The sequence below is a fragment of the Oryx dammah genome, unplaced genomic scaffold (assembly GCF_014754425.2).
Source record: "Oryx dammah isolate SB20612 unplaced genomic scaffold, SCBI_Odam_1.1 HiC_scaffold_19, whole genome shotgun sequence".
NCBI classification, from domain to species: domain Eukaryota; kingdom Metazoa; phylum Chordata; class Mammalia; order Artiodactyla; family Bovidae; genus Oryx; species Oryx dammah.
This window is the reverse complement of record NW_024070203.1, coordinates 68,314,054-68,334,498: the sequence shown is the minus strand read 5'-3', so window position 1 is coordinate 68,334,498 and position 20,445 is coordinate 68,314,054. Positions and strand designations below refer to the sequence as shown.

Below are 20,445 nucleotides of genomic sequence, written 5' to 3'. Positions count from 1 at the left end.
AAGCTTCTTAATTGAGAAAGTTGTAGTTCCGTATTTTACTTCTACAGATGCTAAGATACCTGAAAATACTAAGAAACCAGTTTCACATGTTCTATTTATATACACTGTATGAAGTATAGGAATGGTATAGTCACTTATGGAAAACCACCAGATTTTCTTTGTATAATTATCCTGAAGCTGTGCATTACACTGTAGTCAGTCAATCTTTCTTTCTCTGACTCACACTCTCTCTCTCTCATGAGTGCATGCACACAGTTTGCTTATAACTGCTGCTGCTAAGTCGCTTCAGTCGTGTCTGACTCTGTGCGACCCCAGAGACGGCAGCCCACCGGGCTCCCCTGCCCCTGGGATTCTCCAGGCAAGAACACTGGAGTGGGTTGCCATTGTCTTCTCCAGTGCATGAATGTGAAAAGTGAAAGTGAAGTTCACTTCACTTGCTTATAACTAGAGGCTTAAAAATCAAGTAGCTTTAATCAATTCCTATAGAAGTTTGAGCAAAGAATATCCAGACATCAAAAATAGTTAGAAGGGAACAGATATTTTCATAAATATATTCTATTGTGTTGATAAGGAATATAATTTGGGGAATAAATAGCCAAGCACACAGGCAATAAGAGTAGCACACAATATGTAACAACTTGTGTTTTGCTTAGGCTATACCATGCTGTACTGACCATACCTTACACAGTTTACCTTAAGACACAACCTTACATGGTAGGTAATACTATTACCTCCATTTTACAGATGACAAAACTGAGACCTGGGAAGACAGTTTGCTCCAGATTAGACCTCAGGCAGTGTGGCTTTAAAATCCCCACTCTTAATCACTCTGCATGCATGCTAAGTCTCTTCAGTCATGTCCAACTCCATTGCTGCAATGCAATTTATAGCTAGTTAATCTCCTCAATGTACTTAAAACACAGGTTTTAAAAAGTTGCTTTTTTTTTAAAGACCACTATTTGGGGGTACAGTTGCTAAAATATTGCTTCCCCCCCCCAAATGTATCTCTAAAGAAAAGAATATGTCCACAAAAATAATTTTGAATTTTTTTAATGCACAGAAAGAACATCCCAGAAACAGAACAAGTATTGATTTATTAACGATGAAGCACTATATAAAGAAGCCCCCTCCCCACTTAGTAAATAGGAATATAGTCTAAATAGATGTGAAAGGAAGTGAACACTTTAGGATTAAATGCAAACCCTAAAGTTGTATACAACATTCATATATGGCTTATCTCATAGCAATATTATTTTCATAATGATGTACATGACATTTATACTTATTGGTAAGATGCTTTTGACTCAAAAGTTAAACAAAAATGCAAAGAGGTAGTTTAGCCAATGCAAGGTGAGAAAAAAGGCTTTTACCTTGCTTTGTTTTTTCCCCTCAATCCAGGAAAATAATAATGCTTCTGGAAGAAGCATCATTATCAAAACCCTCTAAGAACTGATACCCCCTAGTGGACAATGGTGTTTTTGAAAACAACTACTCTGAAAGTCACCTGGGAAGTCTCCACAGGGTTCCTCTCTCAGTCTTGAATCAGAAATTCTGGTTCAAGGGGGCCCTGTTAAGATCTGACCAGTAATTGTAGGAATTCATTGGAGGAGAAATCCAATTCTATACATGGTCTCATGAGGTGGTCATTTCAGCACTGACCCAAGAATATTGGTAGGTGCTCTGTCATTGCAAGTCAGGAACTGCTTTAAATAAAAACTATACATATTGAAGTTTGAAAGTAAAAATTTGAAAAATTCTCTAGCTGGCCTGTGAAACTGTATGAGTAGTAGTATAAGTAACTGCATGTAATTGCTCATGCAGTTGTGTTTCATAAAGTCATCACATCTTAGACTCAAAGGCAGTTTTTGGCTTCTGACCTCCAGATGCCTCATGCTTTAGCTATGGTGAGGAGCGGGGAAGGTCTATTGATATTCAGATTCTCTGACAGGGGTCATTTGATCCTATGTACAAACTAGCTTATCCTATCTTTACAATGAGAAGCCCACAAAGAGAAGTTTCAAGGGGCAGCAAAACATTCATCAACTCGCAAAACTAGAACAGTCATTTACGGGACCATGGTTAGGTCCGTAACTAGAAACAGGAGACATAACATTAATTGGGTATGACTTGTGACACAGAAAAAAGCATAAATATACAGTAAATAAGAGGTTTATATGCAGCCCCAGCAGGGTATGTACACATCCGAGCTGCTGTGAAACTGAGCAGGAATTCCTGCCGCTAAGAGCAGTCTCTGGACACAACAGTTGGAAGGTAACAGATGCTGAGAACAACGTGTGGTAACACTAGGCAGATATCCACATACACTGATGCTTGAAAATGCACAATGTGGGAAACACAGGTCACGAGTGAAACAGCACTTTGCCTGCCAAGGGTCGTCCTTCCATAAATATGCACAAGTCAGTTCTCCAGTCGAGGGGGTGGGGGTTCTGCAGCCTTGCACCTCCGGGCAGGCAGCCTCTCCGCCTTGGGGCACACAGGGAACCCAGTCACACGCTCTACAACTCACTCCTGCTGCCTTGGCTGCAGGTCGCAATCGCCCACCTTCACAGTCTCCCGATGCAAATCAAAGCATAAATAACACAGAGCCCACGTTTGCGGGTCCTCCTTTCCCAAGGTTACTGGGAACAGGTACTGGTCAGAGCAGCACAAATGCCGCCACCACGTCCAGAAGCGGAGAGTAGCTGTGTGCACTTTTGCAAAAAAACACCCCCCACTGCCCTCCACCCAAAACAAAGCAAAACCTCCACCCTCCGTGTCTTTTATTTTACTGGTTAGCTCTGTCTGTAGCTAGGAAGACGCTATGTTGCTCCTGGGCTCTTTCTATCAGCTTCCTCTTCTTTTTCTTGTTCTTTTTCTCCTTTGCTTTTGGGGTTCTCTTCCCTACAATAACCGGAAGAGAAAGAAATGAAGACATGTCAGAAAAGGCTCTTGCTCTCGGAAAGAAAAACACAAAACATTAAGAGTTTTACACAAAGCCCATCTGGAAAACATCACCTATGGAAAAAGCAGCCTCAAAGAGAAAATTGTTCACATTAATTTTGACGGAATAATAATAATTTACTAAATTGGATATGCTGTCTCAGAGACTGATCTTCCTGTTACAGGGAACTGGCATATTTAAAAACCTCCCAGCGGCCTGATCAGTCTTGCAAATATCATTCTGCCACAGAAATTCCATTTATCCCCTCCTCCTTTTAACAATGCTGCCCTGTACTAGACATCTTTACATCTTTCTACTGCTCCACATGTCAGTGGGTCAAAAGAAAATAAGCATTTATCTACAGTAAATATACCAGAAGTTTCAAACACCCCTCTCCCTGTCCCAAGGGAGAAAAATATGTCTAGCTTTTAACATTATTCCCTCAGTGTTCTCCAAGGCCAATATTTGAAATGACATATGTGGAATACCTCTTTATTTTCTATCAAAATTCATGGGGACATCATTTATTATGTGGTTTATGGGTTTTTATATAAATCCTCCTAACCAAGGTATTCTTACTGAGAGCAAGAAAAATGCTTGTTTCTGAGGAACTAGTAGGGGTGTGTCTTACTACCAAAAAACAATCACACCCTGTTATTCCTGTCTCTCTTCTTCACCTTAGCCACTAGGAAGCCCAGACCACAGCTAAATAGTTGAGGTTTTCCTCCATCAGGAGTTTGGGGATGCAGTTTTCCCTTGGTCTCTGCTGTATTTGACTTCTTCCACTTTGTGCATTTCCAGTCTTCATAAGGTCTCAACATTTCTTTGCAAGTATGTCTACATAGAACTGTGAGAAAAAAGAATAAGGAACACAGATTTTGCTTTAGGTCCTTTGCCCTCTTTGGGTTCTAAGCACATAGGAATCATGGGACCTTGTGAAGAGGAAGGAGCTTGAAAGTTCATCTGCATTTGTAGTTCGGTACTGTACACCTTCAGGACAGGAACGTTCTTCTTCACAGAGTAAAAAGAGTCCTCCTGTCAGCTCTTTTTCCCCTTCTACCTGTCCCTACTTCCAATTTTATCATGTAGTTGCACAAAACGTAAGCTGTCTCTTCCTGTGAGGGATAGCTATTTGGTACCACGAATAGAACATTCCATTCTAATCCATGATCTCCATCCTTCCTACATCTAAGAAATCCAATATTCCTGAGATCCTTTTATTACACAGACAAAGCTGGTCAGCTTTTAAATCCAGAGAGTGGAGAAGGTGGCTGATGACACGACATGGAAAATAAACAGATGAGAGGTTAGGATGACAGATACGTGCTGTAGGAAACTAGAGTCATCCAAGATTAAAGGAGGTCATGGAACTTTTAAGTGAGGAAGGTAATTCTCATTTCTCCTCTTTCTGATCAGAAATGGTCTGTTTTGAGAATGGAAAATAGTCTCACTCATGAGATGCTGGCACCTGGTAGGCACATAGTTGGTATTCAGTAAGTACAACTTTGCTGAGTTAAATTTTTATCACAAGAACAAAGATAGGATGCTATGGTAAAATAATAAGAATATAAGGGTACCCTCATATTAAATTATAAATGTCCTTGAAGTTAACTTCTGGTTCTCATTAAATTCTGGCATTAATGTTATAATGGCATTTTGCCATCTTTAAATGTAGTTAATCCTACCCAATGAAACTTTAGTGGAAGGCTTCATTAATCAAAGAAACTGTAAAGTTACAACTATTTAGTAACACTGTGTCTAATGATGAGACACACCCAATGAGGGCAGAGAAATACTTAACATAAAATAGCATATTTTAAAAGAAGCTCCACTTATAAAGTTTTATGAAGGTTTTCTTAGTTCTATGTTCTCTCTAAAAAAAAAAATCTTTTGTTAAAAAAATTCACTGCTGACTACCATTTAAAAATTCAGTCCATTTCTGTTTCATTTATTTAAAGGCTGGAATTTCTTTTAGAATCAAAACAAAATTAAATCCCCGTGTACCAGCCCCAAGTGCACCATATCCTGCATCGGACATAGACTGGCAATTCGATTCTTACATGATATTATACATGTTTCAATGCCATTCTCCCAAATCATCTCACCCTCTCCCTCTCCCACTGAGTCCAAAAGTCCGCTATACACATTTGTGTCTTTTTTGCTGTCCTGCATACAGGGTCATCATTGCCATCTTTCTAAATTCCATATATATGTGTTAGTATACTGTATTGGTGTTTTTCTTTCTGGCTTACTTCACTCTGTATAATCGGCTCCAGTCATGTTTGGGAACGCATGTACACCCGTGGTGGATTCATGTCGATGTATGGTAAAACCAATACAGAATTGTAAAGTAAAATAAAAAAAAAATTAAAAAAAATATATTTATGCAAACATTCCTAGATTTTAATGTTTGTTAAGATATATGCTGATATACATTATTTAAAGAAAACTTCACAATCATCATTTCAATCCTTCATATAAATTATGTAGTTGAATGTTAAATGTCCCCTACTTTCACTAACAGCAAATCCATGCTTAATGACTGAAAAGAGAAGGTTACTTTCATGTTACTTACCTAATGTATTATTGTGATGTAACTGTAAGTGCCAAGTGTTTTTGTGTTTGCTGGCTGATAGAACACTGTGGGGTAGGGAAGTTATTCAGTATTTGCATAAGGCAGTTCATATTGTGGCAGAAAATTCAGAAATGCTTCTGAAAACTTATATGATTGTATGATTATCACACTGGTAATAAGTTATATGGTACTGGTTCCAACTAGAGATATTTCGGGAGATTTTATTGCAACCCTAAAATTTGTCTTAGACCTCTCTCTTAAATGACATCTCTGTGCTATTGGTTCATTGCTGGGCTTTGCTTTTGGTCAGCCCTATTTCTCATGTAGGATATATTGCAAACACCAAAGGCTTAAAGCTGGTTAGCCAAGATTTGACCATGGACAGTCCTAAATGAACTGAAAACATTTTGTGGTCCATAGTAGGTTGTTTTGACTTTAAGCCAACTCTGAGTAATAAACTATTAAAATATAACCTACCATAAGGTATGGAAGGGGTCTTGCACACATTTCCTGAACTCTACTAAGATTTTCAGATATAAAGAATTGGGAAGATTAAACCTAATAAAATATATATATTTGAAGGTAAGTTATATTGGACATGTGAGCATGTTAATTCATTTCCACTTAAGTTCTCAACATCTGTGACTATAGACTCAGAGAATGACTTCTGTACTTTCAGATTAGTTCACATTATCAAGCACATTCACCCTGAGCATTTAAGGGCAAATATGATGCCAGTCACCCAAAGAGTAATTCTACTCATGAACCTAACTTTCTTAGTTCACAAGAGAAAATGTTCTGCCCAAGATGAGCAGAAAAGGTTTGAGTTTTATGAGGAGATTGTCAGCCTTCAGATATGTTCAACTCCAGTGAAAAATTCTGCATATCCTAGGTATTTGAGAGTTGTCTTAAGTCACTATTAGAATCTCTTCAAGATCAGGCAGAATTTGATTTATAGAGCAAATATTAACAGCCCTGATATGTAAATGCAAGAAGATGACTGGCCCAGATATTACAATTTTTAAGGAAAACATTGCATTTAATAGAGAAAGGCCCCTCTGGGAGGTAAAAAACCTGGTAGGTAGGCAGTCTTGTAACTGAGTTGTCTAGTAACACATTATGGCTGTGACTTTCAGTTTCGACATTTATAAAATGAAGATACTACAACCATCTTTCCCCTTGAAGCTTATGAGGCATTATGTAAAAAGGTTGTGTTCCTAGGATGAAAAGATGTGTAAAATATCATGAGCGAGACATATTATCATCAAAATGAACAAAGTTAGAAGGATGCTATCAAAGCTACACTAACCAACATAATGACATTGACTTGCACACATGTGGAAATGGTCCAACAGGATAACCTATCAACTCTTCTACAGAAAAAGGTGAACAGTCCCTTATGGAAATACTCGTAACATCTAGCTGTAGATTGCTGCTATTAGAATCAGAAATAGGATAGATTATTTTGAACCAAGGTATCAGTCAGACTCACAAATTACATGAAGCTGTGAAAATACCGGCTCCACTGCCAGTCAAACATGAATTCCATTCTTTCCTAAGCTCCTTAATTCAAGGAAGGTCTTCAAATGATTTTTCCTCTTACTATATTTAGTTGAGTCTTTTCATCATTGGAACAATGGTTCTTGTACATACATCAGTAACATACCGTGGCTGTCTAGGGTTTACATTTTGATTACTAAGTGCTTTGAGAAAGATTTCCTTATGGTAAATACAATACAAAAAAAAATTGAAAAATAAATTCAGTAGCTGTGACTATGGAAAAAGATAAAAGCTTCTCTCTGTAGACACACATGTACACACACAACAGGGCAAAGTAAGCCACATTATGCAAATGTAATTGACCATAATTACCATTGTTATAGCCACAACTATGATGAAGAGGCTAATCACCTGAAACCAGTACCAATTTTTACTAAATTTTAATGATAAGTCTGTGATGTTGACTGGAACCTGGGCTTCACTGTATTTATGAAATTCAGTATGGGGACTTGGGAGTCACCTCCAGTGCTCCTTCAAAGCAGCTGAAACTGAGGACTAGAAGTCTGTAACTACTGACTCAGTGAATCTTAGACTTCAGAGGGGGTGCTGGATGCATAACATAAGGTTGCTTCAACATCTAAAGCCACAAGGACTGAGATGTAGAGAATAAACAGAAATTGGGTTATTTCTCTTTTTTTGTCTAAGCAACTTCAGTTTGCCTGATAGCAAACTAAAGCAACTGAGATTTATTTATTTAAGAGTGATTGATAATTCTCTGGAAAAGTGCCAGCTGCTTCCTGAAATACTTTAAAAGCTAAAAATAAACACACAAAAGACAAATATAATTCATAAAGGAAGTAAAATAGCTATTAAGTATATTTCAAGAATCAAACCTCATAATTAAAACCTCCAACTAGAATGAGTTGTCACCGCAAAAATTCTTAAAATATGTAAAAGCTAGCGAGACTGTGATAAGATAGGCATCAGGATGCATTATGAGAACATAAAATTGATACAGCCTTTTTGAAAAGCCATCTGGCAATGTGTACAAAAGCATTAAAAATATTCTTAACTTTTGACTCAGATCTAGAAATCTAGCATAGGAAAGTGACCTAAAGTTGGACAGAGATTTACACGTAAGAGATGTTTACTATTATTCTAGAAAAATTGCAAATTACCTAAATGTCCTACTATAATTTTTCATGACTTCTTTTTTTATGATTACAGAAATAATAGTTTCTTTTCAGCTATGAAGTTTTTTGTATATTAAGGCCATGACAAATTTATTCCTAGAAGTACTACTATAAGTTGTCCCTAAAACTTATTATAATGAGTATAAGGGAAAGCCTGTCATTCAAAAGCATTCATACTGTGGTGGTAAGCATGTTCCTCAGTAGGGGCATCAGTCACAGTAGTATCTAAGCCGTGAAACCTTAAGAACTACTACCTAAGTATTTTAGACATTAAGCTCACAAAGCTTCTTTTATCTAGAAAGGAGTCCAAAGCGGCAAATATGATGAACATGACTGGGACCTACCCTTCTATATTCTACACAGCCCAAGATAAAAATCTTACCACGGTTCATAATGGTTCAGAACAACATATTGATGGTTATTTATTTACATCAGCTGGAAAGCTACAGAGAGTGAGCTAGAATAAGTAAAGGAAATGAGTCTATTTAATCCTGATAACAGTAGTACAAAGTTCATTAATTGTATTTTTATCTGGTTTTTAAAAAATGCACTCCACTAAAAACATTTCACAGAGAGACTGTTGTCTTTTTAAAGGACTGGCAAATTGTTCAATAGTTGTTTGATGACTATGATCAAATTTTCTTTGAAAAAATTTTAGGGACAATCCAATAAACATCATGGTATTGAAAAATAACAAGCCACCTAGTAAGGAAACTTTACTAGACATCTTGAATTTCAAGTCATAATTCGAAACTTCCAAGTAGTCACTTAATCTTTTCATCTTTATATAAAAAAAAAGAACACGTGCTTTTAAAATATGCACACAATCTGGAGATAACTTACTAGTTATCTTATTCATATTACAAGGCCACTGATGGAGAGTAACAACCATCCAAAGTAAAAAATAACCAAGAAAATGGGTTTCTCTGAACATATAACATGAAAATGATTCAGAATTCAGAATACGTACTACCTATGCAGAGTTATACTAACTTGTAAGCACTAATTCAATAAACCAATTCTGTGTATTATCTGTAAAATTTTACTGTTCTTTGTTGCAAAAAGACAATTACAAAATGGCTTCCTTTCTCTTTGAGGCCTCTCTACTCTTCTCAGAGACAATTTAGTAGACATGAGGTCTGTTGCCTATTTTGCTAAAAGGGAAGTCCCATTTAGTTTAAAAATCTTATTTCATTGTTCAAACTGTTGAGAGTAGAAGAGAAACAGTAATCCTGAGGTTGACCTAAACCTTTATGAATTAAGTGTATTACCACTAAGATGTCCTATACATGGTGTTTCAAAATTTCCTCAGTGAGGAGCTCTGGAAAAAATTATTGTTCTTCAGGTATAGGACACAACGTCTATTCCTGAGTCCTTATCAACTCATGTGAAGCAATAAAGATTACAGAAAAGTAACTTGAATAATATCTGAGTTTGTTCTATACAATATTGATCACTCCAAGTTCTTTGATTTCTGGTACCTCAAACAGAAAAGGAAAATCAATTTAGACAAAGTTCCATAGAGTTTAAGATGAGTGAGAATAAACAGAGAGGTGGCTTCAAAAATATCTCAAGTTGTTTTCATAACTACTTTAGATTCACTGTAAAGGACAAAGAGTTTCAGGGTAGGGAAGACTGAAATATCCTGTCCAAAATTTCATTTGTGTGAAAAGACAAATATATAACTCTACCACAAGGGGGCAATAATTCACTTTTACTGTAAGAATATCTCTGGTTTAAATATATATATACAGGGGAGGTTTTAGGCTCTTACTTCTTTTAACCCCAACTGAAGGTCTTCTTTTTTTTTTTTTTTTTTGGCTGGCAATGGTAAGCTCTGTAGTGGACTAAAGAATACATAGCATGATCCGAATACAGGATGAGGAAAAATATAGTAATTACATTTTTATTAAAAAGATGTTTGAAGGTAAAGGAGGTGAAAAAGAAAGAAAACAATTAAGATGAAATCTGCTGAAATTATGCAAACATGGATTTAGGAGGAAAAAAGTATTATTCATAAACTCAGGTTTCCACTTTCTTATGAGGAAAGTTAACCTACCTGCAAACAGTAGGCCTTTTTCTCTTCACATCTCTTTATCTATGAGAATGGAATTGTAAATATAAAAGTGATCTTCATTATCTTCTGGTCCAGGAAATGAACGGAGACTTAATATCAAGTACAAAAGCTGATCACTAGGTGCTGATTCCTAACCAAGGCTTCTGCTGGCGTTGGCTTCCCAGCCTCAGTCAGTGGGCTGTGTTCAAAACAGCGGAGAGACAGCAAGTATGCCTGACATCACTACCCTCTGCTCTAGTCCAGCTCTGCTAAATGCTTTAGAAATGAAGCAGGCCAGGCATACAAAACTCAAGTGACCCATCCAAGTTCCTACAGCTAATCAGCAGCAGAGCTGGATTTGGAACCAGCTTTCAGTATTTCTCTCTCAATTTTACAGCTTTAAAAGTCCCTGGATAAGGGCACAGCAATAGTCACTTTTCAAAAGACAGAAAAGCATTAGACAACTAATATTGCTCTGACAGACTTCTAGGAGGAAAGCCCATGACCTCATCTGAACTGAAAACCCTTTATGAACTGCTAAGTACAGCGTACATGACAGCTTATCTGTAACTTAGACTTTCTGTAAATTTGCGCTGCGTTGATTCATTGCTTATTCTTTTCCATACTTTTTATCAAGATGCAATCTATGAAATTTCTGAGGGGGTAAGTGGATTGGTGAACATTCTGCCTAGACTACGCACTTTAAGCACTTCAGGCACAGTCTCATGTAATTGAACATCACCAAAAAATGTAAGAACCAAACCATTCTGCTAGGATGTCGTACAACCACGCACCCTGTTTACTCAAAATAAATAAAATTTGCAGAAAACCATCATGCTCATTTGCCACTCTTAAATTAAGTCAGAAAAACATCAAGTTCTGCAGAGAAAATGATACTGATTTCATTTGATTAGGAGTGATGGGATAAGCAGAGAAGAATTTCAAGTTGCTCCAAAGCTGACTTCATACTGTAACGGAAGGTACCTTTTAAGATAATTCTATTTGAATAAGATGATTTAATCCCTTCATCTTGATCTTCAATCAATAGCCATTAACTAAATGAAAAAAGAAGTCCAAGAAATGATATTTAGTACTATGATCATATGGCAAGCATTTATTTAATTTGGACTCAACACAATTTGGAACTTGAAGACATACCTACAAGTAAAAAGAACATAAATACTGGTTTCTATATGGTAGCCACATCAGAGCATGGGTTATCAGTCTAGCCTATGGCACACCTAGGTGTCAGGCCCTACATGAGGACAGTCAACACGGGGTGACATGAGGGGATGGGCGCTCCAGCCTCCATAAATGTGTCCCCTCCCCTGTGCCCTTGCAGCACTTTTAACCTCCCTCCCTAAAATATTGGCCACCTTTTGTTGCAATTTTATGTATGCTTGTATTTCATGGCTACTAGTTTGTGAATAAGTACAAATAGCCAGAATTTAATGCCAATATGTGTCACAGAATACTGGTTAGAGACTTTCTAAATATCAGGTTACAGATATTCACTCAAAGTGATCTCAGCTGCTATGGTGAGTTAGAGCAAAGATTTTAACACTGAATATGGTCAGGAGCCAAAACCTGACGTCTCCGTCGCCCATCATCAAGTGAACTCTTTTGCTTTTCCTGGGCTCTTATAGGGCTTTTGCCCTCAACTACAGTTTACACATGAACTATGAAGAGACCTCTGGCCCTGAAAAAAATCCCATGACCTTTTAGCTCATTTCCCCCTTACAAAAGCCTCAATCTCTTTTGCCTGAATTCTATACCCCCAAGGGAAGAATTCAATGTGCCTTGCTCCCCGTTGAGCTGAAACACAGAGTCATGGATGCCTGGCCAGTCCATGTCCAGCCTGGCAGGGGAGTCCCATGACACTGGATGGGGCGTGTAGGACACATGGTTAAGGACATGGGTTTGGGGGTCAGATAGTCATAGATTCAAACCAGAGCTCTGCCTCTCCAAAGCTAGTGATCCACTTTTTCTAAGGCGTAGTTTTCTCTTTTCTAGACTGATAATATCAATGGTATCCACCTTGACATTGCTGTAGGGGTAAAGAAAATGTCAAGTTTCAGATACTCTACCTGGCACGTACATGCTAAATCACTTCTAGTGCCAGATGAGGTGTCTCGCGTGTGTTTCCTAATCCTTATGACAGCCTGCGAGGTAAGCATTATTTTCACTTTGCCAATGAGGAAATAGGTTTAGAGAAGTTAAGTAAATAGCTCAGAATCACACGGCTCGGCAGTGAGTCAAACCAACATCTGGCAGATTCTAAAACCTGTACTCTTTCCACTATACTCTTTGGATCCCTTGTGCCCAGCAAAATGTCTTTGATCTCATAATCATTTAAATGGCTGCTGAACAGACAAATTAATCAGTAAATACTAGACCAAAGAAAGGCATCGTCCTCCCCATCCCGTCCCCGACACATCAGGGTGCTTGTGGGTTGTATTAGCTCCCCAATGGACCTGGCCGACAACCTCCATTTCTCATATTAATGATTCTCTGGGGTTAAAGGCCTTCAAAGCCTCAGTTTCCTGGGGTCAAGCAACACATTTAGCATTTTGAACTCAGTATCAACAGTGCTACTGTGGTAAAACTCAAGGTACGATGACACAGGGATGTTTCTTTTTCAGCTGAGAGTTCCAAGAGCTAGATCATGGGCCAGAGACAGTAGAATCCTCCAGGGAGGTGTTTTTTTTGTTTGTTTTTGTTTTTTTTTTCAATGTAGGTTCCCTAGCCGTACACTCACTTCTGAATGAAACTTTCAGGAGGGAAAATCCAGAAATTTTGGCTAAGCTTCAGACATGATTCAATGCAAAATCAAGATTATATACAAGTCTAGAACATAAAGCTATGCTGAAAAGGGTGTGGGCAGTAGAGAGAAAGAGCTTTGGAACAGCAGAGAGAAAGGAGAGCTAGTGTGTGCGTGCTCAATTACTTCAGTCATGTCCGACTCTGCGACCCATGGACTGTAGCCCACTAGGGTCTTCTGTTCATGGGATTCTCCAGGCAAGAATACTAGAGTGGGTTGCCCTTTCCTCCTGCAGGGGATCTTCCTGACCCAGAAATCAAACGCCTATTCTCCAGGTGAATTCTTTACCACTGAGCAACCAGGAAAAGCCCAAGGAGTGCTAAACATCCCTTTAAAATAAATGGCATCCTCCTTCCAACTCAGCTGAGAGGTCACTTCCAAATCATGAAATGAGGCAAACCTCTTTGTGCCTGGACTCCCCTCCCAAGGTTCTGCTTGTGGTGATGCTCAAAGAAAGCAGCAGAGATCAAGCCACCCATGTTGGAAGGCATGTGCACGCCTTATCTTTTCATTCAAGCTGGGTTATTCATGCTGTAGGTCACTCAGGTTACAGCATGTTCATTCCTCCTGTGATTACATCCCACACACTTGCTTCACCCGATAGAATCTATCAATTCACTCAATATATTCTGTTTTGAAAGACAATCTATTTGGTTTGCCAAAATTCTAGAGTTGAACAAAAAAAGAAAAAAAAATTATAGTTAAAAAAAATTAAACTTATTATCAACTTTGGAGCTTCTACCTTACTTGGGTACAGATTTGGCACTTTAAACACTGGAAAAACAAGAGAAGTACCCCTTCATACCTGGTGACGCGAATACCAGGGGTCTTAAAATGTTATTGGCTGTATCACAGAAAGGAGGAGACATATCACAAATCTTTTTCCTTCTTTCAGAAAGATACTATGAGTTTCTTTCGTGTTATTAAATCATCACCACAATGCTGTTAGCTGTGTGCCAGGACTAAGTGTTTTATATACGTTATCTCATTTCATACTAAAAATATTCCTATGAAATAGATATTCTCTTTGGTCCGACTTTGCAGAAGAAGATCCAGAAGGTCAGAGAGGTAAGATGACCTCAGGTGACACAGCCAGTAAGTAGGAGAGTTTGGATTTGAACTCAGTCTGGTCCCAAAGCTTACCCTCTTATTATCCATTATGCCATACTTTCTCTCATCACCTTTGTGGTGTAATAACTGTGATCTCCTTAGAGGGAAACAAGTAAGACGGAGTCACTATTACACTCCTCCCTTTAATCATAAACTCCCACAAATCCTAGATTAGGTCATTCGCTTAAACAGTTGAACCATTAATTCCTAAAATGGGGGCTGGGACTATCATTGGTTTGGTACAAGACCAAGACGATCAAGGGCATATTTTCTTTGTTATCTTAAAAGATAAGCAAAGTAAACAAACACTTGCCAAAATAAATAGTCTCTACAAGTAAAGATCAGACAAATGTTTTGGTCACTGTGAATCTGTGTCAACCACCAGAGTAGCAGCAATGGATTTCAATTAGAAGAAAAATACTTTTCAAGGTACTCTAAATAACATTTCACACAATTAATGATGATTAATTAAATCTAAATAGCATGTTCCACACAATTAATGATGATTAGAGACATCACATTTCTAAGGTTGTAAAAACTCTGCAACACTTGCTGGGTTATCTTGAATCCTGGTATCTTTTGTGATTCAGTTCAGTTCAGTCACTCAGTCGTGTCCGACTCTCTGAGACCCCATGAATCACAGCACACCAGGCCTCCCTGTCAATCACCAGCTCCTGGAGTTCACCCTAACTCATGTCCATCGAGTCGGTAATGCCATCCAGCCATTTCATCCTCTGTCGTCCCCTTTTCCTCCTGCCCCCAATCCCTCCCAGCATCAGAGTCTTTTCCAATGAGTCAACTCTTCACATGAGGTGGCCAAAGTACTGCAGTTTGAGCTTTAGCATCAGTTCCTCCAATGAACACCCAGGACTGATCTCCTTTAGGATGGACTAGTTGGATCTCCTTGCAGTCCAAGGGACTCTCAAGAGTCTTCTCCAACACCACAGTTCAAAAGCATCAATTCTTCAGTGCTCAGCTTTCCTCACAGTCCAACTCTCACATCCATACATGACCACTGGAAAAACCTTAGCCTTGACTAGACGGACCTTTGTTGGCAAAGTAATGTCTCTGCTTTTGAATATTTATCTAGTTGGTCATAACTTTCCTTCCAAGGAGTAAGTGTCTTTTAGTTTCATGGCTGCAGTCACCATCTGCAGTGATTTTGGAGCCCCCAAAAATAAAGTCTGACACTGTTTCCCCATCTATTTCCCATGAAGTAATGGGACCAGATGCCATGATCTTAGTTTTCTGAATGTTGAGCTTTAAGCCAACTTTTTCACTGTCCACTTTCACTTTCATCAAGAGGCTTTTTAGTTCCTCTTCACTTTCTGCCATAAGGGTGGTGTCATCTGCATATCTGAGGTTATTGATATTTCTCCCGGCAATCTTGATTCCAGCTTGTGCTTCTTCCAGCCCAGCATTTCTCATGATGTCCTCTGTATGTAAGTTAAATAAGCAGGGTGACAATATACAGCCTCGATGTACTCCTTTTCCTATTTGGAACCAGCCTGTTGTTCCATGTCCAGTTCTAACTGTTGCTTCCTGACCTGCATATAGGTTTCTCAAGAGGCAGGTCAGGTGGTCTGGTATTCCCATGTCTCTCAGAATTTTCCACAGCTTATTGTGATCCACACAGTCAAAGGCTTTGGCATAGTCAATAAAGCAGAAATAGATGTTTTTCGGAACTCTCTTGATTTTCCAATGATCCAGCAGATGATGGCAATTTGATCTCTGGTTCCTCTGCCTTTTCTAAAATCAGCTTGAACATCTGGAAGTTCACGGTTCATGGATTGCTAAAGCCTGCTTAGAGAATTTTGAGGATTATTTTACTAGCGTGTGAGATGAGTGCAATTGTGCAGTAGTTTGAGCATTCTTTGGGATTGCCTTTCTTTGGGATTGGAATGAAAACTGACCTTTTCCAGTCCTGTGGCTACTGCTGAGTTTTCCAAATTTGCTGGCCTATTGAGTGCAGCACTTTCACAGCATCATCTTTCAGGATTTGAAACAGCTCAACTGGAATGCCATCACCTTCACTAGCTTTGTTCATAGTGATGCTTTCTAAGGCCCATTTGACTTCAATTCCAGGATGTCTGGCTCTAGGTGAGTGTCACTAGCTTTGTTCATAGTGATGCTTTCTAAGGCCCATTTGACTTCAATTCCAGGATGTCTGGCTCTAGGTGAGTGATCACACCATTGTGAGTATCCGGGTCATGAAGATCTTTTTTGTACAGGTCTTCTGTGTATTCTTGCCACCTCTTCTAAATATCTTCTGCTTCTGTTAGGTCCATACCATTTCTGTCCTTTATTGTGCCCATCTTTGTATGAAATATTCCCTTAGTATCTCTAATTTGATTCAGTTAAGTTCAGTTGCTCAGTCATGTCCGACTCTTTGCGACCCCACGAATCGCAGCATGCCAGGCCTCCCTGTCCATCACCAACTCCCGGAGTTCATTCAGACTCACATCCATCGAGTCAGTGATGCCATCCAGCCATCTCATCCTCTGTCATTCCCTTCTCCTCCTGCCCCTAATCCCTCCCAGCATCAGAGTCTTTTCCAACTCTTCGCATGATGTGGCCAAAGTACTGAAGTTTCAGCTTTAGCATCATTCCTTCCAAATAAATCCCAGGGCTGATCTCCTTCAGAATGGACTGGTTGGATCTCCTTGCAGTCCAAAGGACTCTCAAGAGTTTTCTCCAACACCACAGTTCAAAAGCATCAATTCTTCAGTGCTCAGCTTTCTTCACAATCCAACTCTGACATCCATACATGACCATTGGAAAAACCATAGCCTTGACTAGACGGACCTTTGTTGGCAAAGTAATGTCTCTACTTTTCAATATGCTATCTAGGTTGGTCATAACTTTTCTTCCAAGGAGTAAGCCTCTTTTAATTTCATGGCTGCAGTCACCAGCTGCAGTGATTTTGATTACCAGATATCAAAAGAGCAGAACATAGCTAATTATATTTTCCACAAGTATCCTACTATTTAATAAAATGAGTTTACTTCCCCACAACTGAAAATGGCATTTCACTCTCCAGAAAGTAGACTATTAAATATATAAGCTAAAATAAAAATAAACTACTTCACATACGTATACACATATATACACAGAAATATCTGTAGTATTTCCCAAGTGCTGCTTATGTTCATGTTTGTATGACTATGTTCTAATCAGTTTTATTTGACTTATGTGTTAAATAAAAACATGAGAAATGAAAAGTTTACATATAACATGAAAAATTTAATGTAAATGATTTAAAATAAATCACTGAACCAGATATATCCAAGAGGAGACTTGCATTCCAAACTACTATAATTTCGGTAAAGACATCACCTGAAATTTGATAAAAACTACATTTCAAAGTCCTGTGTTGAAACTTGACCTAAAGCTTCAATATGAAAATGGTTATTTTAAAAAGGACTTTTGAGAAATACTACAGAGAATCAAAAAAGATGTCAACAGTCATAGGATGTTAACAATTATCTTTTAAAATAGAATTGCTCTCGATCTTTCTACATTGTTGCTAATCAAAAATAGATATTAATACAATTATAGCTACAGAACTATCATACAACCATGTGAAGTGAAAGTCACTCAGTCATGTCTGACCCTTTGTGACCCCTTGAACTATACTAGTCCATAAAATTCTCCAGGCCAGAATACTGGTGTGTGTAGCCTTTCCCTTCTCCCAGGGGATCTTCCCAACCCAGGGATCAAACCCAGGTCTCCTTCATTGCAGGCAGCCACAAGGGAAGCCCAAGATACTGGAGCGGGTAGCCTATCCCCTCTTGAGGGTATCTTCCTGACCCAGGAATCGAACCGGGGTCTCCTGCATTGCAGGCGGATTCTTTACCAACTGAGCTATCAGGGAATACAACCAAAATAATTTCTTTATCTCTTGGAGAAGTTAGAGAGAAAGTTACTGAGAACAGACGTGAAAAGCCTTCTGCTTTACCACTTTTCAAAAATTAGGTTACCATTTTTCAAAAATTAGGTAACCATTTTTCTGACAGTAGCTTAATTAGAACTCAGTTGGAAGACAAGGGATGAATTCAGAAAACTTCTGGAAATCACTTCCCGTCAGTTTGATTCTAATACAAAACAGAAATAAATGTGTGGGTGATAAATGTAAGAGCGTTACTTACACTTTGATCCTTTTTAGAAGTAATATTAAATTACCCTAATGTGTTTCCACTTGGTTACCTGATGAGAAGAGCTGATTCACTGGAAAAGACCCTGATGCTAGGAAAGATTGAAGGCAGGGGGAGAAGAGGATGACAGAGGATGAAATGATTGGATGGCATCACCGACTCAATGGACATGAGTCTGAGTAAGTTCTGGGAGACCTTCAGGACAGGGAAGCCTGGTGTGCTGGAATCCATGGGATTGCAAATATAGGACATGACTGAGCAACTGATGTGTTTCCAAGTCTTCTTGCAGAAGAATTAAAAATTCTACCAAATAATGCCATTGAAATATCTTAAATTCTGGTTCACTGAAAGTCTCAGTAGCAATGAGGTATGCAACCAAAATTACCAGGAACAATTTCTCTGAGGTGCATGTGTGTATTCCTAAGTGCATGTGTATCCAAAATATATCCTCCTCCATAGACTATCTAAGCATATTAGTTGAGAGGCCAGCTTACTTTCATGTATGTGTGTTCGTCTTACAGCATACAATTATATATCTTTGGATTATGACCAACAAATTACAAGTTTGTTTTAAAATAACACTAAAAAATTCTGGGGAATTTAGAAATTGTAAACTGAAGAAGGCTTGCAAAATTCCTATGGTAAATGTTTATGACTTGAAGTCATCAATAATCAATGCTATTTTTCTGGCTCTGACAAAGAACATTCTGCACTGAACAGCAAAGTTTCTTTAAGGGGCCAGTTTTCATCCATAAAATACAGGAAAATGATCCCTATTAACTTAGGACAGAGCACAACTTAAGATATCTCTTCCAGTTCCTGTGCTCATAAATAAAATATGGAAATAACCAAAAATATGGACAAGAGGAAGTTGTGTGGTGACAGGGAAGAAGAGAGGGAGGAAGTAAAGAAAGGGAGAGGAAAATGATTGATCATTATGGCTACCATTCAACTCAAATGCAAATTGGTCTAGGGGATCATTTTAGAAGTATTTCCTCATTTAGAAATCAATCACTGATGTAACTCAAAGACAAGGAGACATTTTCATCATGATAGGATATGATTTTTGAAGCCTTACTAAACTACTACTTGTTAGAGCTTATAAGCTTATATAAAGATTGCTTTGTCATAGGTCCTATCCTAAGGATTTCCATTATAGAAACACCAATGAAACTAGATCATAAGGAGGTTCTGAACACATGATCTGCTAGGGAAGTGTGCAAGGAAGATGTTACAGAAACAAAATGGCAACATTTGGGTCATATGCGTTTTGTTCTAAGCATTAAAGTAAAAAGGCATATGATGACTATAGTTACTAACACTGTAGTGTGTCTGTGTGCATAGTCATGTCTTACTCTTTGCAACCCTATGGACTGTAGCCTGCCAGGCTCCTCTGTCCATGGGATTTTCCTGGCAAGAACACTGGAGTGGGTTGCTGTTTCCTCATCCAAGGGGATCTTCCCAATCCAGGGATCAAACCCATGTCTCTCATATCTCCTGCATTGCAGACAGATTCTTTAATGCTGAACCACTGGGGAAAAATTGCTAAGAGTAGATTTCATGTGTTCTCATCCAACACACAGAACAGTAGGTATGTGAGAAGACATGTTAATTAGCTAAACTGTACTAATCATTTTTTTTAATTTTTTTTAATTTTAATTTTTATTTTACTTTACAATACTGTATTGGTTTTGCCATACATTGACATGAATCCGCCACGGGTGTACGTAAATCAAAATCATGTACACACCGCTGCTGCTGCTAAGTCGCTTCAGTCGTGTCCGACTCTGTGCGACCCCATAGACAGCAGCCCACTAGGCTCCCCCGCTAAAGGTATACAATTCTTATTTAAAAACTAAACAACAGAAAATGGCCATTTGATTTGGTCCCTGGGACACCATCAATGACCTTTAAAGCAGGAGTTCAGAGATGCTGAACCAGGCTGGCTGCATTAAGTCAGAAACGAGGGAGTCAAGCAGAGAACATAAAGGCTTCACTAGAAAGCGCTGTTCCAAGAAAGAGATGGAAGGAGCGAGCAAGGGATTCTTCAGAATGGGGAAATCCGAGGTTATTGACACCTGAAGAAGAGAAGCAA

The 20,445-nt window shown here is 38.5% G+C and overlaps 1 protein-coding gene across 1 annotated transcript in view; it reads right to left on the bottom strand.

Annotated features, from left to right (window-relative positions):
• Nucleotides 1–1,040: 1,040 nt before the first annotated feature.
• Nucleotides 1,041–20,445, bottom strand: part of RSPO2 (R-spondin 2) — a 191,046-nt gene continuing 171,641 nt past the window's right edge. The window contains exon 5 of the mRNA XM_040262140.1: nt 1,041–2,901. Within this exon, the coding sequence (XP_040118074.1) occupies nt 2,786–2,901 (116 nt within the window). The 3' untranslated portion in view covers nt 1,041–2,785. The remainder of the gene's footprint in view (nt 2,902–20,445) is intronic.